General features: G+C 55.6%; 1 protein-coding gene across 1 annotated transcript; it reads right to left on the bottom strand.

Moving 5' to 3' along the window:
* Positions 1-18,633: 18,633 nt before the first annotated feature.
* OPTC (opticin) lies at positions 18,634-25,893 on the bottom strand. Its single transcript, XM_088180259.1, has 6 exons — positions 24,499-25,893; positions 23,776-23,908; positions 22,253-22,411; positions 21,461-21,663; positions 20,682-20,777; positions 18,634-19,722 (listed from the first exon to the last, which is right to left on the bottom strand). The coding sequence occupies exons 1-6, from the start codon at positions 24,718-24,720 to the stop codon at positions 19,552-19,554; spliced, it is 984 nt and encodes a 327-aa protein (XP_088036385.1). The 5' UTR covers positions 24,721-25,893; the 3' UTR covers positions 18,634-19,551.
* Between the last annotated feature and the right edge of the window lie 467 nt (positions 25,894-26,360).

Here is a 26,360-nt window from a genome sequence, read left to right as displayed (position 1 = left end):
TATGAGGGTGGAGAAATTCCCAGAGCAGCTGTGGCTGCCCCTGGATCCCTGGAAGTGCCCAAGGCCAGGTTGGACATTGGGTCTTGGAGCACCCTGGGACAGTGGAAGGTGTCCCTGCCACGACAGGGGTGGCACTGGGTGATCTTTACGATCCCCTCCCACCCCAACCATTGGGGGAATTCACCATTCCCAGGTGAGCTCTGGGATCCCTGCAGCTCCTTCCCCGGGTTGTGCCTCCACCGAGCCCCCGGTTCTCAGGGCAGGACCCACAGAGGACCCCGGGAGCGAAACCGCAGCCTCTGCGCTCCCTCCCGAGCTGCACAGAGCCGGTTCTGCTCTGCCGAGCTGGAATTGGCTGCGGATCCCAACCCCCGGCATTGGGAACAGACCCTCCTGTCAGGCAGGAGCTGTGGGCAGCGCCGCGAGCAGACGGGGAGGAGGAGCAGCAGCAGCAGCAGCAGGAGGAGGAGGAAGAGGAGGAGGAGGAAGAGGAGAAGGCACCACGGCTGCAGGTGCGGGCTCAGCTCTGCCCAGGAACCCGGGCAGGCAGAGATTCCCTGTGCGCCATCCAGGAGGGATTGAACCCCCAGCCCTGGCCGCTCACAGCTGTCCTTTGTCCCCGACCCTCAGTGACGAATATCCTTCCTCCCATTCTCCCTGAAATCCCAGCCTGTGCTGGGCCGGGATTGGGATCGAGGGTTTCCAACCCAGATCCTGGAGGAGATCAGGCAGAGATCAGTGTCCGGCTTGGGGACACACCAGTGTCCGGCCTAGGGACACATCAGTGTCCGGTTTGTGGGCATGTCCGTGTCTGGCCTAGTGACAGATCAGTGTCCTGCTTGGGGACAGGTCAGTGTCCGGCTTGGGGACAGGTCAGTGTCCAGCCTGAGGTCACACCAGTGTCCGGCCTGGGGACACATCAGTGTCTGGCCTAGGGACACATCAGTGTCCTGCTTGGGGACATGTCAGTGTCCATCTTGGGGACAGATCAGTGTCCGGCCTGTGGACACACCAATGTCCATCCCTTGGACACACCAATGTCCATCCCTTGGACACATCAGCTGCTTTTGTCCCTCGTGTCTGGCAGAACAGCAGCAGCAGCGCCGGGAGCAGAGCAGGATCCTGATTTTTGGTGTTTTTAGAAGGAAAGGGAGCCTGGGGAAGAGCCCGAGGCACAGCAGCGCTCTCAGCCCACCACGAGCCGCTCCCTCCCTCCCTCCCTCCCTCGCAGGAAGCAGAAGTTCGCTCCTTCCCCCTCGCTCCCCACTCAGATTTTCCAGTGACCCAGCGCTGATGGAAACTCGGCCTCTCTCTCGCCCTTTCCTCTCCACGCTCTTCGGGTGTTGTTTTTTTTTTAATTTCCAGCTTCCCCCCCAGCCCTGGCTGACCCTTGGAGGACAAAGCATCACCTCTGGCACCGGCACAGCTCTGGGCTGCTCCGAGCTGGGGAGATCCACAGGGAAAAGTGGAAAATTCCCGTTCCCAGCTCCATTGGGAATCCCCAGCAAAGGGGGGTGCAGCCCTAAGCAGAGCCCATCGTGACATGGGGGATGGGCCCAGCCTGGCCAGGACAGGGAGGGGACAGGGAGGGGACATGGATGCAGCATCCCCCTTTATAGGGATTGCTTTGGGAAAACTGGAACAGCATTCCCCTTTTCTTTGGGATTTTTCAGGGACAACCAGGAGCAGCATCTCCCTTTGCTTTGGGATTTATCAGGAGCAGCATCTCCCTTTCCTTTGGGATTTATGAGGGAGAGCCAAGAGCAGCACCTCCCTTTCCTTTGGGATTTATCAGGAGCAGCATTCCCCTTTCCTTCGGGATTTATCAGGAGCAGCATCTCCCTTTCCTTTGGGATTTGTCAGGAGCAGCATTCCCCTTTCCTTTGGGATTTGTCAGAGACATCAGAAGCAAAGCTGCTGCCCAAGGGGACAGGCAGAGCCCAGCCTGGAGCACCCAAACACCCCAAAGGGACAGCCCTGTGACACTCCCATGACACAGTGCAAAACTCAGATATTGAAGCGTATTTTGGGAATCTGGGAACAACTGTAAAAAGCTTCCTACCCATGGAGAGCCTCGCTGGAGCTCCCCAGCAGAGCTGGGCACCCCTCAGCTCCCGGCCAGCTTCACAGCTCCTTTCCTGGCAGTAAAAGCACTCCCAGCAGGGCTGGATCCCGGCTGGATCCCGACTGGATCCCAGGCAGCCTCGCTGACACCAAACCCCCCCCCCCCCCCGGCCACATCTCCGGCTCCGCTCTCCCCAGCGCACGAGCCCCAGCTTAATTAACTCCTCAATTGCTCATTAAGAAGTCCCCAGGTTGGAATCCTCGAGCAGAGGCACCGGCAGCCAACGGGAGCTCTCCCAGCGCTCATTCCCTAAATCTGCTCCTAATTAGGAGTAGACTCACCCCTACAATTAATTGCTGGAGTTATTCACCAGCGCCTGGATACCAAAATCTGTTTGGGAGCGGAGGCAGCAGGGTAATTAATCAGGTTGTAACTAACGAGGGGAGCGTCCAATCCCGCGGCAAAGTCCCTGTACCTGGCCGGGGGACAGCTGGTGGCTTCCAGCGGAAAGTTGGCTTTGGGACAAGCGGGATTTTGGGCATTTTTTCCGGGCTCTGGCGGTGCTGCGGAGCCGTTGTTCGTGGGCGCTGGCAGCCCCAGGGGCTGGAGCTTGGCGTGACACAGCTCCGGTGTCCCCGCTCGCCCCGGCCCCGTGTCCCCGCCTGCCCGCTCCTTGTCACCGCGCCTGGAACTGGAACTGGCGGCTCTGATTCCTCTCCAGGAGCCTTTGGGGCAGCAGGATCCAGTTTTCCCCATTTTCCCCCGTGATTTTTTTCCCCCATGATTTTTTTCCCTGTGCCCTGTGTGTTCTGCAAACCTGGGAAAATCCGCTCGGGGAAGGACAGGGAATATTTATTCCCCATCTTATAACATCTCCATCACCCTCAGAGCAAACACAAAAGGATCTCAACGCTTTCCAAAACCTCCTTAAATCCATCTCAGCCCTCCCGTGCCTCAGTTTCCCACCCCCGCAGCCTGCACGAGGCTCGGGGCACCCGCTGAGCCCGAAAGCGCTGCGTGCTATAATTAGGATTTAGGGAAGTGAGAGTCTTTCTGTGCCTCAACGTTTTCATTTTCCCTCAGCATGGAAAGAAAAAAAAAAAAAAAAAACAACCCAAAAAAAGAAACCCTCCACGTACACCCAGACCCCTCAGGAAATCACCGGTGAAATCATCTGGGTGAAGTGCAGGGTCATTCCCGGGGGTTCGGAGCAGCTTCCAGAAGGTCAAAGAGGCTCTCGGGGCTTTTTTTTTTTGGCAGCACTTTGGCCATAATTGGGCTGGTTTGGGCAGGCTGGGCTCCCGCCTCTTTTGCCGGGTCGTGCTGAGGGTCCCAAAAAAACGTGAGGATTTTGCTACCAAGGCGAGATATTTAGGGGGGAAAAAAAACCCGGGGGAAATGTAAGAAAAAGTTGGGGGAAAAATTAGGAAAAAAAACCGCTGTGAAGTGAAGGAGGGGCTGAGCTGCGTTCTGGGCTAATGGCTGGTGAAATTACATTAAAAACTGGAGCAAAGCAGAGCCTGGAAGGCAGATCAATGCAAACAGCACGAGAATCTGGGACGCGGCTCCTAAGCCGGAATGTTTATGGCTGGATGGCGGCGAGGCCGCCGTGACTCACGCTGGGATCGCCCAACTGGTCCCAGTCCTCCCGGGGACTGGTGCAGCTCCAGGGAGGGCTCAGATCTCGGTGCTATCCTCACAAAACTGCGTTTTCCCTGTCAATATTCGGATTTTTCCAGCCGGGATGGGGTGCAGAAAATTCCCTGGGGCGGGCGGGCTCTGCAGGCCGTCCCTGAATGCTCGGGGAGGATCCCAAGGAGGGATTTCCTTGGGTCCTGAGGAGGGTGAGGATAACCCAGGAGAGGGAGAAATGCCCTAAAAAATCCCTTCTTTATGGGAGGATGCCTTTGGGATAGGGGGGCAATGAGAGGGATAAATGCCAGGAAATCCATGGACAATGGGCACAGCTGGGCACGGGCAGGCAGCGATGGATGTGCAGGGTGCCAGGGCCAGCGGGACGGTGCCAAAGTCGCCTGAGAGCCACTGATGGCCGTCATTGCCACGTATTCACGGCCATAATTGTGAATGTGATAATTGCCATCGTGCTCACCGCGAATTGGGATAATTAACAAACTCCGGGGCTCAGCAGTGCCGGGCTCAGCGAACAAGGTCGGTCCAGCCCTTTCTGCTGGCCCGGGGCCACCGGCAGCCCCGGGGCCACCGTGACATGAAGCTGCTGTGCCACCAGCGGTGTCGGGAGGCTCGGAAGGACAAGGAGCAGCTCCCGACAGCTCCGGGAATTCCCAATTCCCGCAGCCCGGCCGGGAAGGGCTGGGGGTGGCAGCGCCCGGGTCCGGCCGAGGGAGCCGGGGAAAGTTTCCAGTGGCGCTCCGTGCCCTGCTCGGGTGTCACCCGTGTGTCCCCGCAGGACATCCCGCTGGGAATGGGGCTTTAAGGACATCCTCTCCCAATTCCTGCCTCCCTGGAGCTCGCCCAGCCCGCCTGTGACCGTGCCCTGGTTGAAGAGCAGCCAGGCTGGGACAGAATCTGTCCCAAAACTCCGCTCCAGAGCCCCAAGTGATTCCGGGGATTTCTCTTCCCTTTCCTCCTCTTCGATTTCCCCCCTTTGGCTTCTCCTCCTGGGATCCCTGAGAGAAGGGGGAGCACCCACCCCTCACCCCCCTCCTCCAACGAGACCCCCCAGTTCCCCCCGGAGCCCCCCAAATCCAGCCTCTTGTGCCTCTCGGGGGAATTTGGCAGCAGGCGCCCGCTCTTCCCGGATTAATCCCGCTCCCCGTCACGGGCCAAGGGCTCCGACAGGAATAAACACATCCCAAATGCCTTTCCATAAGGGGAGCGAACCTGCTGGCCGAGGTGCCGCTCTCCCGGCTCCTTTCCAGCCCGGCGCTCACCGCGGGACAGGCGGGGAAAGGCTCCGCCAGATCCCGGCAAATCCCGAATTTTGGGATGTGCCCAAAGCCCCAAACGTGGGAAGGACGAGCTGGGGACAGCCCGGAATGCGGAGAGGCCGTGAATTAATGGATGAGTGTTAATTAGCGATAAGGGGGGGGTAGGAGCTGGCACTGAAGGGCACCCCCTGGCACCGCGCCGGGGCCACGCTGAGGACAAAGCAGGGGGTGGCTTTGTCACCGCGGGTCCCGGGTGCCACCTCAGCCACCAGCAGGGATTCCCCCGCTCCCAGCAGCTTTTCCCGTTCCCGTCTGTTCCCCCATCCTGGGGCGGAGATGCCTCCTTACATGAACCCCGCTAAGTAGGGCAGGGTTGTGGCTTTCATCTCCTGCTGCCACCGCTGCCCCCGCTGCTGCTGGCCCCGGGTCACCTCACCCAGGTCACCTCACCCGGGTCACCTCACCTGGGTCACCTCACCAGGGTCACCTCACCCGGGTCACCTCACCCGGGTCACCCCACCCGGGTCACCCCACCCGGGTCACCCCACCCGGGTCACCTCACCAGGGTCACCTCACCCGGGTCACCTCACCCGGGTCACCTCACCCGGGTCACCCCACCCGGGTCACCCCACCCGGGTCACCTCACCCGGGTCACCCAACCAGGGTCACCTCACCCGGGTCACCTCACCCGGGTCACCTCACCCGGGTCACCCAACCAGGGTCACCTCACCCGGGTCACCTCACCCGGGTCACCTCACCAGGGTCACCTCACCCGGGTCACCTCACCCAGGTCACCGCTCTGTCCCCTCTGCCTGCCCGGCAGCCCAGGAATGAGCTGGGATGCCCTGGTGCCCCTCCCCATGCCATGGATTTGGGGTGGCTTTGGGGACAGGCTGATTTTTGGGTGACAGTGGAGACAGGCTGATTTTGGGGTGGCAGTGGGGACAGGCTGATTTTAGGGTAACAGAGGGGACAGGCTGGATTTGAGGCGGCAGTGGGGTCAGACTGAATTTGGGGTGGCAATGGGGACAAACTGAGTTTTGGGTGACAATGGGGACAGGCTGAATTCGGGTGACAGTGGCACAGGCTGACTTTTGGGGTGACAGTGGGGACCGGCTGGATTTCGGGTGACAGTGAGGACAGGCTGATTTTGGCTAACAGAGGGGACAGGCTGATTTGGCTGACAGTGGGGACAATCATTTTTTGGGGTCACCCCCAGCCCGGCCACCAACAGGTCCTGGAGGGCCCTGGGATGGCTTTGGGGCAGGAATGTGGGATTGGGAATTCAGTGGAGTGGCTGCACCCTCCCCAGGGTGGGGGGACAGAGCAGGTGGGGACACTGAACAGGACTTGGTGGCACTGCCACACTCGGGTGGCTTTTGACCCTGTGTGGGTCCCATCCCCAGGACATCCCCCTGCCCACGGGACCACGACATCCCAAATTCCCGATCTTTTATGGCTCCCTCTGTCCTGTCCCCTCCCCGCTGTCCCTGTCACACATCTCTGTCACCAGCAGCTCCGGCGAGGGTAAATTTTTGATGAAGCAGGGATTAAATATTTGTGGCTGTGGCTCGAGATTTCAATAATTCATCAGGGAAGGGCAGGCGAGGCAGGGCCAGCTCCGGCCGTGTGGCACCCGAGGACACGGTGGCCACGTGGAGCTCGGATGTGCCTGGCTGGGAATCCTGGGCAAACCCAGAGAGAGGGAAAAACCTCCAGGAATGAAACTGCTTCTCTGGAAAACCATTGGAATTGCCAGGAAGGATCTCCCAGGGGAGTCACTGGAGGCAGGGAAAGCCTCGCTGGGATGGAGGGAATGCTGGGACACGCTGCAGATCCGAGCTGCTCCCTGATTTCCACCCTCACAGGTTCCCTCTGCTCCTCAGATTTTTTTTCCTAGCTGGATTTTCCTCCCCACGGCACCCAGGACAACCAGGGCTGCTCTCGCTGGGCTGGGAAAGGGGGAAAGCCAGGATTTGCCCAGGGTCTGGATTCCACCTTGGAATATCTTTGGGATCCGCTTCCACCCCAAAGCTGCGCCCCTGGGGTCAGCTCAGAATCCAGGGCAGCACCCAGGGCTCCGTCCTGGTGCCGCACCGGGATTGTCCCCAAAACAGAGAGGTGGGGACACGGGTGGGGACTGAAAGGAACAACCAGCGATCCCAAACGGGAGGACAGCCCTTGGAATTCCGCGCTGGATCACCACACGGGAATGTGGAGCAGGAGCGCGGGGCTCCCCCGCTCCTCGGGATGGGTTTGGGTTGGAATTTTCCCGGCGTGTTTGGGTGATTTTGTGTCCTTGAACACGCGTGGGAGCGGCGGCAGCAGAGCCTGAGCTTCCCACGGGGCTGTTCCCGCATTCCCAGCGCATCCCACGGCTCTGATCCCATCGCATCCCATGGGGCTGTTCCCGCATTCCCAGCGCATCCCACGGCTCTGATCCCATCGCATCCCATGGGGCTGCTCCCGCATTCCCAGCGCATCCCACGGCTCTCATCCCACCGCGGCCAGGAGCACAGAATTTTTTCCCTCGGAAGAAAGCGAAGCCGAGGATTATCCCGGCTCTCCCGTTGCCACGGCCACCCGCAAACTTCCATCGGGACAATCGCCCGGGGCCCGCGTCCTGCTCCGCTCCCCACCGCGTTTTCCCTGCCCTGTCCCTTCCCGGCAATTCCAGGGTGTCAAATCAACTCCAGGAGAGGCCAAGGAATGTCCCCAACACGCTCCTGTCCCCAGGAGAGCCAGGAAAAGCCTCCCGGGGGACAGGGATGCTCTCCCCATCTCCATTTTTAATACCAGGGGTATCCATCCCCCCTCTCTCTGCAGCGACTTGGCGGAAGCCGTGGTGGGAATGAAAATCCATTTCCAACATTTGATGATTATTCTTGTTAATAATAATTTTAAAAATTGGCTGGGAGAGGTGTTGCTGACCTTGGCACAAAGAGTGCGCAGGGGCTCATCACCGGGTGGGGTAAATGGGATTTTTGGCCTCATCCCAAATCACCAGCTCCTCGGTCATTAATCCCAGGAAACGCCCCGTGCCTCGGGGCAGCGATGATTTATTGCTGCAGGCTCCGTCCCCAACATCCCGGGGCCAAATCCTGGAGCTGTTCCAGGCAGAGCTGCCCTCGCGGGGCCGGGCTGGGGCTGAGGGGGCAGCGGGATGGGGGTGCTGTGGGGTTTGGGTGCTGTGGGATGCTGGAATTGTAGGGATGGGGGTGCTGTGGGATGTGGGTGCTGCAGGATTTGGGTGCTGGAGGATTTGGATGCTGCAGGATTTGGATGCTGCAGGATTTGGGTGCTGCAGGATTCAGATGCTGCAGGAATTGGGTGCTGCAGGATTTGGGTGCTGCAGGATTTGGGTTCTGCAGGATTTGAATCCTGCAGGATTTGGGTGCTGCAGGATTTGGGTTCTGCAGGATTTGGGCGCTGCAGGATTTGAATCCTGTGGGATTTGGGTTCTGCAGGATTTGGGTGCTGCAGGATTTGGGTTCTGCAGGATTTGGGTTCTGCAGGATTTGAATCCTGCAGGATTTGGGTGCTGCAGGATTTGAATCCTGCAGGATTTGGGTGCTGCGGGCGCTGCCGAGGCCGGTAGAAAATCACCCCTGCCTGGATCCAAGGATAAAATTTCCTTGCGGATTTGGATCATTCCATGACCAGGAACACCCTGTGGGGTGAGCACACCCCTGAGCAGTGCAGCACAGCGCCCCAAAAACGCCTGGAAACCCCCACACCTCCCACATTCCCTCCATCCCTGCAAGGAATCCTCAGCATTCCCTCCCTTCTCCCCCTCCCTCCCTCACCCCACCACATTTATCCCACAATTTTTCCCAAATGGAGAACTCAGCACCTCCTTTTCCCTGCTCCTTCCCGTGATCCCGCTCCTTAAAAGCGAAATAAACCCCATTTATCACCGTAACGATTTTAATTTCCCGGCTCTCGGGTGATTTATGGAGCTGCTTCCCGGAGCTGATGAAAGTTCAGGGATGGGCTGGGGGTGGCGGGGAGGGACACGCAGGGACACCGTGGGCTCCCGGAGAGTCCCGTGGCAGCACGAGCCGGGAAAAATCCTAAAATAAATCAGGGAAGGGACATTTCACCATCCCACAGCACGGAATCAAACCCTGGATGTGGGAAAATCGTGGGAGCAGCCGGTGCCACCCGGACTGTCCCCTGCAGCTGGCGGTGCCACCCGGCCACGCTGGCACTCGGTGACAAAGAGACCTCAAAAAAAACCCCAAAAAAACCCCAAAACCGGAGGGGTTTGAGGCCATAAATCCAGGTGGGAAAAGCTCCAAGCAATGGCACCCTGCCCTGGGCGTGCCCATGGTGGGCAGAGGGGATGCGGGGATTAAAAATCAGCGGGGTTTGGGTCAGGGAATGCCACCGGCTCCACCCCACAGCCCTCAGAACCTTTGGAACCTTTGGAAAAGCCCCTTTGGGGACAATTCTCACTCCAGGCCCTTCCCAACATTCCCATCCTTCGGCACATCCAGGCTGCCTGGATGTTTCTTTTTGCCTGCATTCATTATCCCACATCTCTCTTTATTTCTTCATCTTATTCCCCTTTTCCCCTTATTTTATTCCTCTTTTTTTCTTATTTTATTCCCCTTTTTCCCTTATTTTATTCCTCTTTTTTTCCTGATTTTATTCCCCCTTTTTCCCTTATTTTATTCCTCTTTTTTTCCTTATGTTTTTTTTCCCCTCTGTTTGTCCAAAGTCCCGGCTCCATTTCAGGACTTACAGAATTTATAAATCATTTACTCCATGCTCCACTTTCCTGAAGGGATCAAAGGCATCTCCCAGGAATCTCCGTGTCCCCCAGAGGAGGGAGGATTTACATCCCTCACCATTCCCACTTCATCCCTGCAAACCTTCCCGGGAAAGCCAGGCAGAGACTTTGGGCTGCTGATGTCACAGCCAGGACTTGTCCCTGCGGAATTTGGGGACATCCCCCGCACCGGGATCTGATGTTGGGAATGAGATGGAAAAAGGAATTTTTGGGGAATTGCCACCTCTGCTCTTGTCACCCCTTTTAAGGCTGTGCCTGCTGTCCCCGGAGCTTTCCGTGGAGCAGGGCTGGGAGCAGCTCCAGGAGTCTGGAATTTTGTCCCCGTTGCTCCGGGATATCCACGCTGGAGATCCGGGATTGTGCCTTTCCCTGCCAGCTTCCAGCTGGGATCGCCCCGCCCGAGCACCCTTGGGTGCCCCCGCTCAAGCCAAAGGTGCTGCAAGAGCAAACATTCCCAAAAAAAAAAAAAAATATCCCGAAACCTCCCTTCCCTCTCCGAGGCCTCCGTGGGTGCTCCCAGACAATTCCCAGCTGGAAAAGCAGCTCCTGATCCCATTTCTCCTCGGGCTGGGTGTTCCCACAATCCCAATTCCTGGAATTCTGGGGCTTCGTGGGGACAGTCAGAATTTAAATCACATCTTTGCCTCTCCCAAAAAATCCCCTTCAATCCTCGGATTTCAAGGTCCCCGATGCCCAGAATCCAAAGTTGGGATCTGGGATGGATCCCGGTGTGCCTAAAACGGGAAGAACCCCAAACCTCCAATATTTTCTGCAATTTATTTTCCATCCCCTCACCCCTCCCATCCTGCTTAAAGCCACAAACTCCCTGATTTTCCCCCCAAAAACAGGGACACCGGGGAAAACACAAGTTTTGCTGATTTGGGGTTTTTTGGGGGAAGTTTAAACTTTTTTTTTTTTTTTTTTTTTTTGAGGGAGGGTTGGTTCCTTCTCCCTCTCTCTCTGTCCCTGCCGGGGATGGAAAGTTTTGTTCCAGCTCACCCTTGTGACTGGAAAAAAGAGCCAGAGCAACCTCGGAATAAGGGGATGGTTCTTCTTTCCCAATTTTATTTTTTAATGTGGCAAAGTTCTCAGGAAAGTGATTTTGAAAGGAGGTTGAGGGCGAAAAACGGGAGTGAAACCCATGGGGAAATCCCTGGAAAAAAAAAAAAAAAAAAAAGAAAAATTGGATCCAGAAAAGATGAGGATTAAAATATGGAGGGGATTCAGGGGGAAAAGGGTTTGGGATGGGAACAGAACGATCCCACAGGAAAACCTGGGAATGTGTTTGGGAACGATCCCAGGGGTTTGGATCAAGGCCTGGAGCTGATCCCAGGTAAAATTCCCAGAGGGGTTGGAGGAATCCCTGAGGGTTTGGTTGTGCAAATGGGGCAGGGAATGGGATGGGATTGATGGGATTTATGGGATGAGATGGGATCCATGGGATGGGATGGGATTTATGGGATTTATGGGATTTATGGGATTTATGGGATGAGATCCATGGGATGGGATGAAAAGCTCTCCTGGAAAAGAAAGGGGTGACAAAAGTGACATAGCTGGAAAATCCCAGAGCCCAGCATGGAAGGAGTTAATCCCGGCCTGCCTGGGATCCTCCCCGGCCGTTCCCAGCAGGATTTCAGGATTTCAGCCCCTTCCAAGGGGATTTTGCAACACCCACACCAAAATGAAAGAGAAAATTTCGGGAGCTGAGGAATGGATTCGGCTCCAGAGGGGAAGTGCCCGCCTGGGATCTTTGGGCACTTTGGGAAGTTTTCCTTTCCCCCCAAAAAAACCCCCAAAATCCATTTGGAAGCAGAAATCTGTTGAAATTAATGTTTTGTTCCGTAAATACGGTGGGGTTTGAGCAAATCCCAATTTTCCCAGAAAAAAAATCCCCAACAATTTGGTTTTGTATTCCAATCTCTAAAAATTGATTTTCCCTGGGTTTGGTCTCCTTCCCGTGGTTTGATTTTTCCCCCCAAACCTTCCTGCTCTTCCTTGAGCTCCATCAGGCCATTCCCCATCTCTGGAAGCACTTCCAGGATTTTCAGCTGGAAAATTTTGGGGATTCAAGGTGGTTTTATTTTGCAATTGGAGGCTCCTGCTTCAGACCTCGCAGCTCCTACTTGATTTAAGGAAAAAATTCCCGTTTTATTTAAGGAAAAATTCCCTACTTTTCACCTGAAAAGTGCTGGCACCGTTCCATAACCCCAGCTCTGGGATTCTCCATCTGCTCCCAGTGCAGGGAAGAGCAGGAACAGCACGGATCGATGTGGCCACGATTATAAATTGATTTTTATTTTTTTTTCTCTCCCTTAATGGCACCGGAGCTTCCCCTCCCTCCTGTCCCTGCCACTCTCAATCCCCTCAGGAAAAAATCGGGATGGGTCAGAGCGGGAATTTCCCCTCATAATCTCAATTTTCACATTTTCTTCCTGCTTTAGGGCGGGATAAAGAATCCCCGTGAATCTCAACCCCTCTCCCATGTAGGGACAGCACCCACGAGATTCCCAAATTCCCATTAATTAAGGATTTGAAGCCAAATTTTCCAATTTGACGGCGAGCAGGGGGGAGGGGGATGCGTCCCCGCCATGGCTCTGTCCCCACATTTATCCCATTAATGGGGATTTTATCCCGATTCCCGGATATTTATTGATTTGGATTTCATCAGGAGGGGCGGCACAGCCGCGGTGACAAGGACAAAACGCGCGGGTGACATCGGGGGTGGCAGCGAGGGCCACTCGAGAGGCTGAATTTCCCCCAGATTGATGGAATTTTGGGGGGAGAAAATCGGCTTTAATTGCAGAGATAATTGCGGGGAATGACACTCGGGGGTCCACCAGAAATTCCTGATTTATGGAGCCCTTCCCAAAATCCGCCCCTCCCAAAAAACAGCGCCCGGCGGGAATCACTTCCAGCAGCTCAAACGCCAAACAAATCGACTTAAAAGACAAATAAATTGACTTAAAAGAGAAATAAATCGACTTAAAAGATAAATAAATGCAAGTTCTGGAGGCGCCGGAGCTGCACATTCCCGGCCCTTCCCGCTCCATGGGGAATTCAGCGGGAATCGATCCCCCAGGGATCAATAACTCGTGAGCGCAGCCATCGATTCTCGTCTGCCACGGAGGGGTTGGAGCAGCCCCGGTGACTCCGGGAGGGAGGGGACAGGGCTGGGGACAGAGGGGTGCCACCTTTGGTCACCTCAGGAGGGAGGGGACAGGGCTGGGGACAGCAGAGAGCCATCCTTTGTCACGTGGGAAGGGAGGGGACAGAACTGGGGACAGCGAGGAGCCAGCCCTAGTCACCTCAGGAGGGAGGGGACAGAGTTGGGGACAGAGGGGTGCCACCTCTGGTCACTTAGGGAGGGAGGGGACAGAGTTGGGGACAGTGGGGAGTCACTCCTGGACACCCCGGGAGGGAGGGGAAGGAGGTAGGGACAGAGGGGAGCCATCCTTTGGTCACCTCAGGAAGGAGGGGACAGAACTGGTGGCAGCTGGGAGCCACCTCTGGTCACCTCAGGAGGGAGGGGACAGAGCTGGGGACAGGCGGAGGATGAGGATGAGGATGAGGATGAGGATGAGGATGAGGATGAGGATGAGGATGAGGATGAGGATGAGGAAGGAGCGATCCCTGCGGGACGTGTCGCGATTCCCGCGGGGCCACTGCTTTAAAAAAAACCCTCACGGCCTCATGGCCACGGCCCGGAGCCCTCGGGGATGGCGACAGCGGGGCCACCGCGGTGTCACCAGCGGCCACACCACCCGCGGTGGGAAAAATCAATGTCCCGGCGGTCCTGGAAGGAAAATCCTCCGGGATGTGGGAATTCCAATTCCCCTCACCCTGCTCTGGGTGTGCAAAGGAACATCCCATTCCCCCCCAAAAAAAACCAAACAGCAAAAAGGGAACTCCCGGGGCTGGCAGTGCCCCTCAAATCCTGGCAGGGAATTGCATCCCAAAGGGCAGGGCCAGGAAAAGCAGCTGGAAGCATCAGGGCAGGGCAGGGCAGGAATAATTCCCGGAGCAGAAATTTGGGCTAAACGTGCTCTGCCCTCCCACAATTTTCCCTGTGGGGAAGGCGAGCCCTGGAGAAATGAGATTTCTCCTCAGCCAGGTCCTTTCCCAGCGATCTTCCAGCTCCAGCATTTCTCTGATCATAAATTAGCGATCCTTGCACTCGGCTCGCTCGGAGCTGTTTTTCTCTTCCCCCTCTCCAGGTTTTCCACATCCTACAGAAAGGGAAGATCCAGGCTCGGCGTGGTTATTTTAAAAGACGCCGATCAATCAGAGCTCCCCTCCTCCCGTTCGGCTCCCCCAAATCCCCTCCTGAGCAGAGCATCCCCCCCCCCCAAAACCAACCCAAATCCCGCTTGGAAGAGCTCGGATTTAGCTCAAATTAAAAAAAAAAAATCGAATAAAAATAAAAATATATATTAAAAAAAAAGAGGGAACTCTGAATTCCCAGTAGGGGAGAGCCTCGTGCCTATCGGGATGCTGGATGTTGGAAAAATCGGGATTGTGGCATGGAAAAGCCATTTTCCACTCGCCATTTCTCCATGGCCAGAGGGAGATGATCCCCCTGGGAATGGGGCTGGAGAGAATTTTCCCTGTTCCAGGACGCCCCAGAGCAGGATCCGGGAGCCCTTGAGTTGGGAGCACAGCAGGGTGGGAGAATATTCCCGATTTTGGGGAGCCACGTGCTGTCACCCCCCCCAAGGAGGTGACAGAAATTCCCGATTTTGGGGAGCCACGTGCTGTCACCCCCCCAAGGAGGTGACACTGCCACTCCTGGCTGCCACCTCTCGCTGCTGGGCGTCCTCCATCCCACCCCAGCACCCCTGAACCCCCTTTTCCCAAACCCAGCCCCTCCCGGAGCCGTTCCCTGAGTTGGAGCCGGGTTCATCCAGGGCCCCCATTCCCGGGAATTCACGCTTCTCTCCCGGAGCCTTTCCCAGGCGGCTCCTGTTGACAGCACCTAACGCGTCTCTGCTAAAAATATCGGCGTGGCGATCACATCTCCCAGCCCGGAGCCGCTCAGGGCACGGGATCCCGAGCCCAGAAAAAAATCCAGGAAAGCCCCGAGATGCTGCAGGAACCCCCAATCCCTTGGGAATGCAGCAGGGAGGGGGCTGAGGAGAAATCTGAATTTCTACGGATTATTTTTACACAATTCGAGGGGGAAGGGGAATGTGGAAAAAAAAAAAAAAAAAACAACCAAGGAATGTGTTTGCTGCATTTTGCTGCGCTTTGCTGTGTTTTTCCCTCCTCCTTTTTTTTTTTTTTTTTTTTTTTCTTTTTATTTTGTTTGTTTTTCCAGTGGAGAAGGGGGAAATGGGGAGAAGGGAAGCTCAGGCTGTTCCCCCCCATCCCGTTCCCATTCCCATTGTTGAATTTCCCTGGAGGGACCCCAGAGCTGTCCGCACCTCAGGGATAATTCATGGGTGGCTCTTTCATCCCCAGTCCCACCTAATCAATCCCAGAGCTGGGATATCCTGGGGAAAAAAAAAAAAAAAAAAAAAAAAAAGGAAAACTCCGGAATTGGAGCAGCACCATTAACAATCAGAATAATCTGTTAATTCCCAGAGGGAATTAATGATTCCAGCAACCACCCCAAAAGATCCCATTGGGATTGAGGCAGGGAAATGAGGTTTTGGTCATTCTGGGGGATCTTCCCAAATTTTCCAGGGCCCATGAGGATGAAAATTCCATCCTCCCTCCCTGTTCACATCCCTGAGCCAGCCCTGGGACAAACGGACACCAGGGGACGGCTCTGTCCCCACGCGGTGGCCAAAGGACACAGGGGGGTCCTGGTGGGGGGAAAAGGGAGAAGAAATTTGGGTGAGGAGCAGGGGAGGGAATTGGGAATGCGGGACTTGGAGATGGGAATTCCTGGACACACACAGGGTCCCCAGAGATGTCACACAGGGTCCCCCAGGGATGTCACACAGGGTCCCCAGGGATGTCACACAGGGTCCCCCAGGGATGTCATACTCTGTCCCCCAGGGGTGTCACACAGGGTCCCCCAGGGGTGTCACACAAAATCCCCCAGGGATGTCACACTCTGTCCCCCAGGGGTGTCACACAAAATCCCCCAGGGATGTCACACTCTGTCCCCCAGGGGTGTCACACAAAATCCCCCAGGGGTGTCACACTCTGTCCCCCAGGGGTGTCACACAGGGTCCCCCAGGGGTGTCACACAAAATCCCCCAGGGATGTCACACACTGTCCCCCAGGGGTGTCACACAGGGTCCCCCAGGGGTGTCACACAAAATCCCCCAGGGATGTCACACACTGTCCCCCAGGGATGTCATACTCTGTCCCCCAGGGGTGTCACACACTGTCCCCCAGGGGTGTCACACACATCTCGCTCTCCAGGGCTCGGAAAATCTGGAAAATTCCCCATCTGTGTTTTGGTGTCGGGGCTGGGAGGGGAGCGGGGAGGGCGGGATGGAGGAGGAGGAGGAGGAGGAGGATGAGAGGAGGAAGAGGAGGAGGAGGAGGGGGAGGGGGCCCATATGGAGCCGCCGGGAGCTGCAGGATGCGGAGCTGGCGGGGGCTCGGCCGCGCTGGCAGAGCCGGGCGATCAATAAGTGACAATCCAGCCCTGCCGAGGGAAGGTGACCTTGAGCGGCTCAGCCAGCGGGGAGGAGGGAGGCAGGGCCAGGAATTCCACACGGAATTGCTCCCCGGGAGAGGGAGGAGGGATGGAGGGGAGGACAGGGATGCAGGAGGGCTCAGTGCCCCCCCTGACTGCTCCAGGGCAGGATCTGTTTGCTGGGGACGGTCCCCAAGAGGGGTGGCCCTTCCCAGCATGGACACGATCAATAACTGCCCCAATAATCAATAACCGAGCCCCAATAATCAATTAACCGAGCCCCAATAATCAATAACCGAGCCCCAAACCAGCCCCAGCTCGGGGATCCCCTCAGGGTCCCTCCTGCCCCGTCCTGGTCCCTCCTCCCTGAGGGTGACAGGGACACAAAAGCCACCCAAGGCAGACCCTGAACCTCAACTCTGCCCCTCCAAAGCCGCTCCTTGCTCTGGGAAAATTTGGGATTTCTGTCAATCCAGGAGCCATCCCTGCCCTGCTCCCACCCTCCTGCAACTCCTCTGAACCCTTCCCTGATAATTCCGGAGCTGTCCCCAATGCCGGGGACATTCCCAAAGTCCCCCGGAGCCAAGGGAAGCTCCAGGCATTCCCCGCACTCTGCCTTTGCCCTCTAGCGGGACGAACGCGAAGGACCCGCTCGGGAAAATTTGGCCAATTCCATCCCGCTGGAGCCTGGTTTGCACAAATCCCAACTTTTCCAACAGAAACGAGTCGCTCTGAGGGGGGATTCGCTGGAGCAGAGTGGAGATTTAGGGGCGTTGTTTTGCTTTGGGTGGCTTTGGGGTCCCCTCACCCCCGAAGGTGGGATGGGGGGGGGGGTCCCACATTTTCCAGGGCTGGATTTGGGTTTGGGGGCTCCATCCCATGGGATCAGCTGGATAAAAGCTGGTGGGAAGGTGTTGGAAGGGTGGATGGGGATGGAGGAGGATGCAGGGACAGCGGAGGCAGAGCTGTCTCAAGGCTGACACGACAACAACAAATCCTGGAATTTCAGCTAAAACAACCCCAAATTCCCATTTCCCAAGGAATTTGGGACAAATTTGGGACAAATTTGGGACAAACCGAGCTTGATTTTGGACACAAAAGGGGAGAGGGGAGGTGACCACGCTCCTCTCCAGCCCCGTGGGCTCTGGATCCCCAGGGATGAGGAGCAGGATCCTCTTCCCAGGTTTTCTCCAGCCGCCTTCGGATCCCTCCCAGGTTTTGGGATGTGGGCTGAGCTCCGGGGATTGGGCTCAGGGGTTTGGATTCTCCGGGGATGTGTCATCCCCTCGCGGTGTTCCTTCCATGTGGATAAAAATACCAGGGACGAATGCGTGGCATGGAAAATATCCCACACCGCTGGGCAGCTCCTGCTGCCTCGGCATGATCCCAGAAATTGGAACTCGGGGATTCTCCTGCTGCTCCTGGAGGGGATGTGGGGCTCCAGGATCTCCAGGTTTCTCTGCAGTTCCAAATCCATGGATGCCATCCCAAATCCATGGATACCATCCCAAATCCATGGGTACCATCCCAAAACCAGGAATACCATCCCAAATCCATGGATACCATCCCAACCCATGGATACCATCCCAAATCCATGAGTACTGTCCCAAATCTATGCATATCATTCCAAACCCAGGGATGCCATCCCAAACCCATGGATACCATCCCAAATCCATGGATACCATCCCAAATCCATGGATATCATCCCAAATCCATGGATACCATCCCAAATCCATGGATGGCATCCCAAACCCATGGATACCATCCCAAATCCATGGATATCATCCCAAATCCATGGATACCATCCCAAACCCATGGATACCATCCCAAACCCATGGATACCATCCCAAATCCATGGATGCCCTCTCCCCCAGGGGTGCTGGAGATCCCACCCCGAGCCAGGCCAGCTCCCAGTCCCCATTCCCAGGGTCTGGGATCAGGGGATGGAAGATTCCAGTTCCCCACACGGGGTTTTCCCGTTTTCTCCTCTTTGGGAGCACACGGGGACAGCCCAGCTGTGCCCAGAGGTCACACCTGGATGTGCCACACCCCCCTGGGGACAGGTCACACCTGAGATGGCTCCAGTGTCACCTCCCTGGGACAATCCAGCTCCAGACCCCGGACCAGGACACCCTGGAGAGGATCTCGGGATCTTCCTGAGGCTCTGGAGGAAGAAAGGGGACACAGGGAAATCCCATCCTTGCAAATTCCAGCAAATTCCTGCTGGGCTGGGGCTGGGCCAGGCTCTCACTGACAACAACAAGGCTTTGAATGCATTTTAAAAAAAATCTTTATTTGATTTAATTTTATTTAATTCCTCCCTGCTGCGTTTGCCCCAGCCCCGAGCTCACACTGGGGGTGAAACACCTCAACTTTAACCACATTGAACCAAATTTTCCTCCACTTTAACTACATTGAACCAAATTCAATCACATTTAATTAAATTTTCATCCACTTTAACCACATTTAACCAAATTGAACTACATTGAACAACATTTAACCAAATTTTCCTCCGCTTTAACCATATTTAACCACATTTTTTTCCACTTTAACCATATTTAACCAAATTTTCCTCCACTTTAACCATATTTAGCAATATTTAACCACATTGAACCAATTTTTCCTCCACTTTAACCACATTCAACTAAATTTTCCTCCATTTTAACCACATTCAACTAAATTTTCCTCCACTTTAACCACATTTAACCACATTTTCCTCCCCTTTAACTATATTTAGCAATATTTAACCACATTGAACCAAATTTTCCTCCACTTTAACCACATTTAACTAAATTTTCCTCCACTTTAACTGCATTCAACTAAATTTTCCTCTACTTTAACCACATTTAACCACATTTTCCTCCACTTTAACCAGATTTAACAATATTTAACCACATTTTCCTCCACTTTAACCATATTTAGCAATATTTAACCACATTTAACCAATTTTTCCTCCACTTTAACCGCATTCAACTAAATTTTCCTCCACTTTAACCACATTTAACCAAATTTTCCTCTACTTTAACCACATTTAACCACATTTCCCTGCACTTTAACCACATTTAACCAATTTTTCCTCTACTTTAACCACATTTAACCACATTTCCCTGCACTTTAACCCCATTTCCCAGGGAGCAGCAGGTGTGGGGTGGGATGTGGGAACACTTGGGTGCTTCCCCAGCCCGGGGGCTCAGGAGAAGTGGCCGGTGGGCAGGCGGGGCAGGCAGAAGAAGGCGTTGGGGAAGAGGCTGAGGCTGATGGGGTTCCCGTCCAGGCGGATGTCCTCGAGCTCCCGGCGGATCTGGCCCTGCTCCTGGCTGTCACAGAACGTGTCCTCGTGCATCGTCCCGATGTTGTTGTTCTGGGAGGGGAGGGAAAGGGGAGAGCTCGAGTCGGGGTGGGGGGACAGGCGGAGGAGGAGGAGGATCAGGACCAGGACCAGGAACAGGAACAGGAAAAGGAGCAGGACAAGGATCAGGACAACAAGGACAAGAAGGAGGAGGAGGAGGAGGAAGAGGAGAAGGATCAAGACCAGGACAAGGAAAAACGACCAGGACAACGACCAGGACTAAGGATCAGGAATAGGACAACGAGGATGAGGAAGAGGATCAGGACCAGGACCAGGACAAGGACAAGGACAAGGACCAGGATCAGGATCAGGATCAGGATCAGGATCAGGATCAGGATCAGGACCAGGAAAAGGACCAGGACCAGGACAAGGATCAGGATCAGGATCAGGAAAAGGACCAGGACAAGGATCAGGACAACAAGGACAAGAAGGAGGAGGAGGAGGAGGAAGAAGAGAAAGAGGATCAAGACCAGGACGAGGAAAAAGGACCAGGACAACGACCAGGAATAAGAAAAGGATCAGGAATGGGACAACGAGGATGAGGAAGAGGATCAGGATCAGGACCCGAACTAGGATCAGGACCAGGACAAGGCCCAGGATCAGGACCAGGACCAGGACCAGGACCAGGACCAGGACCAGGACCAGGACAACAATGAGGAGGAGGAGGAGGAGGAGGAGGAGGAGGAGGAGGAGGAGGAGCAGGAGGAGGAGGAGGAGGAGGAGGAGGAGGAGGAGGAGGAGGAGGAGGAGGAGGCAAACTCAGGTAAACCCCATCCCACCTGGAGGTGCAGGAAAAGGGACAAATCTGAGCCAAAGGGATAAGGAGGAGGACCTGGCCCAGGCCTAGGCCCAGGATAAGGAGGACCAAGACCAGGACCAGGACCAGGACAAAGGCCAGGACAGGGAAGAAGAGGATGAAGAGGATGAGGAGGAAGGAGAGGAGGGCTCAGGTACAGACAAACCCGCCCCACCTGGAGGTGCAGCGAGCGCAGGCTCTCGGGAAGGGGCACTGGGATAAAATCCAGCTGGTTATCAGAGAGATGGAGGAACTGCAGCTGCTTCAGGTCCTGTGGGGACAGGGCAGAGGTGAACCCCTAGAGATGAACCCCTAAAGATGAAGCCCAATAGAGATGAACCCCAATGGGGATGAAACTTCTAGAGATGAACCAATGAACCTCCCTAGAGATGAATCCCCTAGAAATGAATCCCACTAGGGATTAAACCCCCTAGAGATGAACCCCCTAAAAAAAAACAAATAGAGATGAACCCCCTAAAGATGAACCCAGAGACAAACCCCTAGAGATGAACCAGTGAGCCCCTAGAGATGAATCCCACTAGAGGTGATCTCCCCCAGAGATGAACCCCCTAAAGATGAACCCAAATAGAGATAAACCCCCTAGAGATGAACCCCAATAGAGACAAACCCCCCACAGATGAAATCCCTAAAGATGAATCAATGAACCCCCTAAAGATGAACCAATGAACCCCCTAGAGATGAATCAATGAACCCCCTAGAGATGAATCAATGGATCCCCTAGAGATGAATCCCAACAGAGATAAACCTCCCAGAGGCGACCCCCTAGAGATGAACCCCCTAAAGATGAACCCATAAAAATGAAACCCCTAGAGATGAAACCCGTACAGATGAACCCCACCAGACACAAACCCCCTAGAGATGAACCCACCCAGACCTGACCCCGCCTAGACCTGACCCCCACCCCTGCCCCCTGTCCCGGGGTCCCACACACACTCGGAAAGCCTCGGGGCGCAGCCCGGCGCTGGGGATGCGGTTCCTGCTGGCGTCCAGCCGGACGAGGCTGCGGGGCAGCTCGGGCAGCGCCGTCAGGCGGTTCTCGGGCAGCAGCAGCTCCTGCAGGCTGGGCAGGAGCCGGAACGCGTCCGCATCCACCCACGAGATGGAATTGCTGCTCAGGTCGATGCGCTTCAGCTTCTCTGAGGGGAGCGGGAAAAGAGAGGCAAAGCCGGGCTGGGTTTCCTTGTTGGTCCCATGCCCCAATCCCACTCTTGTGACACCCCCATGCCCCCCAGTAATTGGTTTCTGATACTATTTCCCCCGCCCCAAAACCCCCATGAGCTTAACCTAAACTCTCAGAGCAGCCTCGGCTTTTGCTGTTTGAGCTCCGGGGCTGTGCACACGCACGGCTGAAATAAAGATTTCCATAAAACACCAGCAAAGGCCCTTCCTGCTTCTTTACCTGCTTCTCCTCAACCACCACCCCCAGCTACAACAGTTTATTCTCCTCATTCCCCATCCAAATCTTGTTTTATTCCTTAAAAGACCTTGTAGCAGTTGCCTCTGGGGCCATTTTCCCTCCTCCTAGCAAGGAGCTGGAAACGCTGTTGAACTCTCTGTACTTTCTGATCAGATATAATAAACAACCAAAAAAAGAGAAAAATCTGTTTCAACCGTGTTCCTCTTAACCCTGGCTCTGAGAAGAAGACAGATTGATTAACAAACCACTAATTAAGTGCTGCAAAGCCCCTGCACCTCTGCCCACACGTCCAGGTTGCCCAAACTCACCGAGGCCGGAGAAGTCGCCGGCCCGGACGGCGCCGATGCGGTTGAAGCGGGCGTAGAGGAACGCGGTGTCCGGGGGCAGCGCCGGGATCCGCTCCAGCTCGGCGTCATCGCAGTACACGGAGGAGCCGAGGCACAGGCACAGCAGGCAGCAGGGCAGGGCTGGGGTGGAGAGACAGCCTGGGCATGGAGAGCGCCCCTGACCCCATAAAACATCCCAAAATGATGGGGTCTACCCACCCTGCTGTGGGGTTATGGAGCTGTGACACCCAGGGATGTAACAGCTCCCTCATCCCATAAATTATCCCAGAATGGTGGGATCTACCCACCCTGGGTTATGGATTTGTGACACCCAGAGATGTCACAGCCCTCTGACCCCATAAAATATCCCAAAATGGTGGGATCTACCCACCCTACTGTGGGGTTATGGAGCTGTGACACCCAGGGATGTAACAACTCCTTGATCCCATAAAATATCCCAAAATGGTGGGATCTACCCACCCTACTGTGGGGTTATGGAGCTGTGACACCCAGGGATGTAACAACTCCTTGATCCCATAAAATACCCCAGAACAGCAGGAGGAGCCAACCCTGATGTGGGGACGTGGATCTGTGACACACGGAGGTGTCACAGCCCCCTGACCCCATAAAATACCCCAGAACAGCACAGGGACATGCCCGCACTGTGGGGACACAAAGTCTATGGCACCAGAGCTGTCACAGCCCCCTGACCCCATAAAATACTCCACAACAGCAGCAGGATGTGCCCACCCTGCCCACACTCTGGGGACACGGGGTTGGTGACACCCAGAGCTGTCCCAGCCCCAGAAACTCCCACCCAAAAAAATCCTATTAATAAATCAAGAGCCCAAAGTCAAATCCTTCCTGCAGGAGCAGAAGGGGAGAGATTAAAGCTCCCAAATTCTGCTTTTTACACCCAAATCTCTCCTGGACCCCATAATTTTTCCACTGGAGGAATCAGAATTATTTTGGATCAAGAAAAATCTGTCCCACCTGCCCCAAAAATCAAGAAAAATCTGTCCTAGCTGCCCCAAAGACCCCAGCAGGAGGGGCAGGAGGGGTAAAACCGAGCCCACCCCCCACATCTGATTCCCCTCCTCTCCCCCAGCTCCATCCCGAGGTTCCCCATCCCTTCAGGGGGGCTTCAAAGCAGCTCAGCACCGATTTCCTTTCGCCTCCCACTTAATTTGTCCGGGTCTGGAGTGACAGAAAAGGAATAAAGATATTTATCCTCGCTCCAGGATTTTAATTGCCTCTAATCTAATTGCCACCGTCGCAAAGTCTCTGCTCATTAAAGCGTCGCTGCTTTGCTGGAGTTCATTTTTTTTTTTTCCCCAGGAATTTCTCTCTCTGCAGCTCTCCTGCTTCACTGTGTGAGCAGACTCAGCCCCAAAACCCTGCAAAGAGCTGCTGGCAGCACAAGAATTCCCCTTTTTTTTTTTTACCCCCTCCAAAAAAAAAAAAAAAATCTCCACCCCCGTGACGTGGGGACGAACACAACTCACCCTGGCCGGGGATGGGCGCTGGGGGCACAGCAGAACTCGGGGGCTGCAGTTTTGGGGTTCCAGCCGTGGTTTCACCCAGCTCCGGGAGGGTTTTGGGGTCCCTGGGGCGAGGAGCCAAGGTGCCGACCTCGATCTGCAAGCACAGGTCGGGGTGAGGGATTGTCACTTGTCACCTCTGGGGTGGGTGGCACCGGTCAGGGCACTGGGTTGGCGTCTTTAATTCCTTCTTGGAGAACTTTCCAGGATCTCCAGGGAACCCCCCAGGCCCTCCTTGAAGGGATGAAGGAATCCCTGAAGGATGAAGGAATCCCTGAGGGATGAAGGAATCTCTGAGGGATGAAGGAATCCCTGAGGGATGAAGGAATCCCTGAGGGATGAAGGAATCTCTGAAGGGTGAAGGAATCTCTGAGGGATGAAGGAATCCCTGAGGGATGAAGGAATCCCCAAGAGATTAATGAATCCCCGAAGGATGAAGGAATTCCCGAGGGATGAAGGAATCCCTGAGGGATGAAGGAATCCTCACATCCAGGCTCTGGCAGGGGACAAAGAGCTCGCAGAGCTTTGGCTCCCTCAGCTCCGGGAGAGCTGCCAGGGCTGCTGCTGCCAGGGCTGCTCCTCCTGCGGTGCCACATCCATCCCTGGCACCAAATCCCTGTCCTGGGATGCACCCAGGGGCTCTCCTGTGTCCCCCCTGTCCCCTCTGACTCCCTGTGTCCCCCTCACCTTCGGGACAAGGTCCCCGTAGTCGTAGAGCTCCTCGTAGTTGCTCAGGTCCAGGATGTCCCCGTAGTTATCCAAGGTCAGGTCGTAATTGTCCAAATCCAGGTTTTCATAGAGGGTCGGGTCAGCCTTGGGCTTCTCCACTTTCCTCCTCTCCTTGGCTGGGACAGCCCAAAGTGTCCCCAGGCACAGGCTGGTCACAGCCAGCCAGCCCAGGGGACACATCCTGAGCCACGGCAATGGCCTGGAATGGCCACCAAGAGCTGGGTGTGATGCCTTGGGGTTCAGCTTTTGTGTTTTTCAGGCTCTCTGCTGCTCGGTGTGTAACTCTGAAACTCCACGTGAGGTGTTGGTAAAGTGTCAGTGAGTTCTGTTCACAGGGGAGTTGGACAAAACAATCCCTTCCCAAATGGAGAATCAAGGACACCCAGCACCCAAAAATCATAAAAAAAGTGCCCAAAGTGCTTTTATGATAAAGCACCCAAAAATGATAAATAACAGTGAGGGAAAGGGGGCAAGCCAGGGGCTGAGATTTCATAACCTGGAGCTGTAATTGGACAATTAACCCCGATATGTAAATGAACCAAAACTTTTAAAAATGTAAAAACTCCTGACCGGGATCCATCTTCAACCTGGGTGCAGCCCTGGCCGGGCTCTTGCACTGCCCAAGGTGGATCCTTCCAATAAATATCGATTTTAATCCTTTCAATAAATATCGATTTTATTCCTTTCAATAAATCCCGATTTTAGTCCTTTCAATAAATCCCGATTTTATTCCTTTTGCTCTGCCTAGTCTCTGTTCCAGGTCAGATTTAGGCCGGGATGTGGCAGAGCCAGTCCCGGGGGGTTGGGGACATGCAGCCGCCAGCCCTGGGGACATTTGGTGACACATTTGGTGACCCTTTGCAGCCCATTTCACGCTCGGCTGTGCAGGAGAGGCCCCGCCGCCGCTTCCCGGCTTTCCCAGCCCCGGGGAGGTGATGAGGGGGTCAGGAAATGGGGAGGGGGTCGGGGTGGTCACTGGCCCAGCAGGGCAGGAGAACGAGCCCCAGGAGCTGCTGCTCCCACATCCAGGTCTAAATCCCGAGATTCTCCAACGTTCTGGGGGACCGGAGGCAGCAGGACCCGTGTGACAGCACGGGGACACCCAAAATCCTGGCAGCTCCACATCCAAAGCCTCCATTCCCGCAGAATTCCCTCCCATGGCACAGAGCAGGGGGAGGGTCCCGTCCCCCTCCAGCCTCTCCCAACCCAAATCCCAAATCCCAAATCCCAAATCCCAAATCCCAAATCCCAAATCCCAAATCCCAAATCCATCAGCCAGCCCTGAGTTGTTCCACTCCTCCCTGAGGACGCTGCTCCCAAATTCCCGCTGTTTTCCCCCAGATCCGCCTTTTCCCAGTGCGCTGAGCCCCCCAACACCCCCCAAAATCCCAAACCCTCCCATCCCCGAGCTGCCCTAACCCAGGCTGGGGGTCTGGAGCCAAACGGAGCCGGCACGGACGTACCCCCTGTCCTTCCTCCTCCTCCTCCTCCTCCTCTGCTCGGCTGCAGGGCTGGGGGAGGCTGGGGAAGCGCTGCTGGGTTTTTGAGGCACGGAGAGGAGGAGGAAGAGGAGGAGGAGGAGGAGGAGGAGGAGGAGGAGGAGGAGGAGGGGGCTGCTCCGGGGGTCTGGCCGAGGGGACAGGCGGGATGCGACCAATCAAACCCTCGGTCCCCTGCTGGGACCTCACATTGTCCCCAGGGCCAGCCGGCCCCGGTGGTGGCTCTGCTCCAACAGGGGCTGAGAGGGGCGGGCTCGGAGCGCGGATCCCCCCCCTGGGGTCCCCATGGGGGTTGGGGACACGGCCCTGGGCAGGGGGACA

This window comes from Sturnus vulgaris, chromosome 29, assembly GCF_052056855.1.
Source record: "Sturnus vulgaris isolate bStuVul1 chromosome 29, bStuVul1.hap1, whole genome shotgun sequence".
Classification (NCBI taxonomy): Eukaryota; Metazoa; Chordata; class Aves; order Passeriformes; family Sturnidae; genus Sturnus; species Sturnus vulgaris.
The sequence above is the reverse complement of the archived record's forward strand: the minus strand, read 5'-3'. Positions and strand labels throughout refer to the sequence as shown.

What these genes read in the sequence shown, in the direction of transcription:
- OPTC (XM_088180259.1), bottom strand. Translation starts at nt 24,720, where the DNA reads ATGTGTCCCCTGGGCTGGCTGGCTGTGACCAGCCTGTGCCTGGGGACA. An exon ending in TGCGCCCCGAGGCTTTCCGA is followed by an intron (nt 20,778 to 21,460) that starts GTGTGTGTGGGA and finishes CTGTCCCCACAG; the next exon opens with GACCTGAAGCAGCTGCAGTT. An exon ending in TGCGCTCGCTGCACCTCCAG is followed by an intron (nt 19,723 to 20,681) that starts GTGGGGCGGGTT and finishes CTCCCCTCCCAG; the next exon opens with AACAACAACATCGGGACGAT.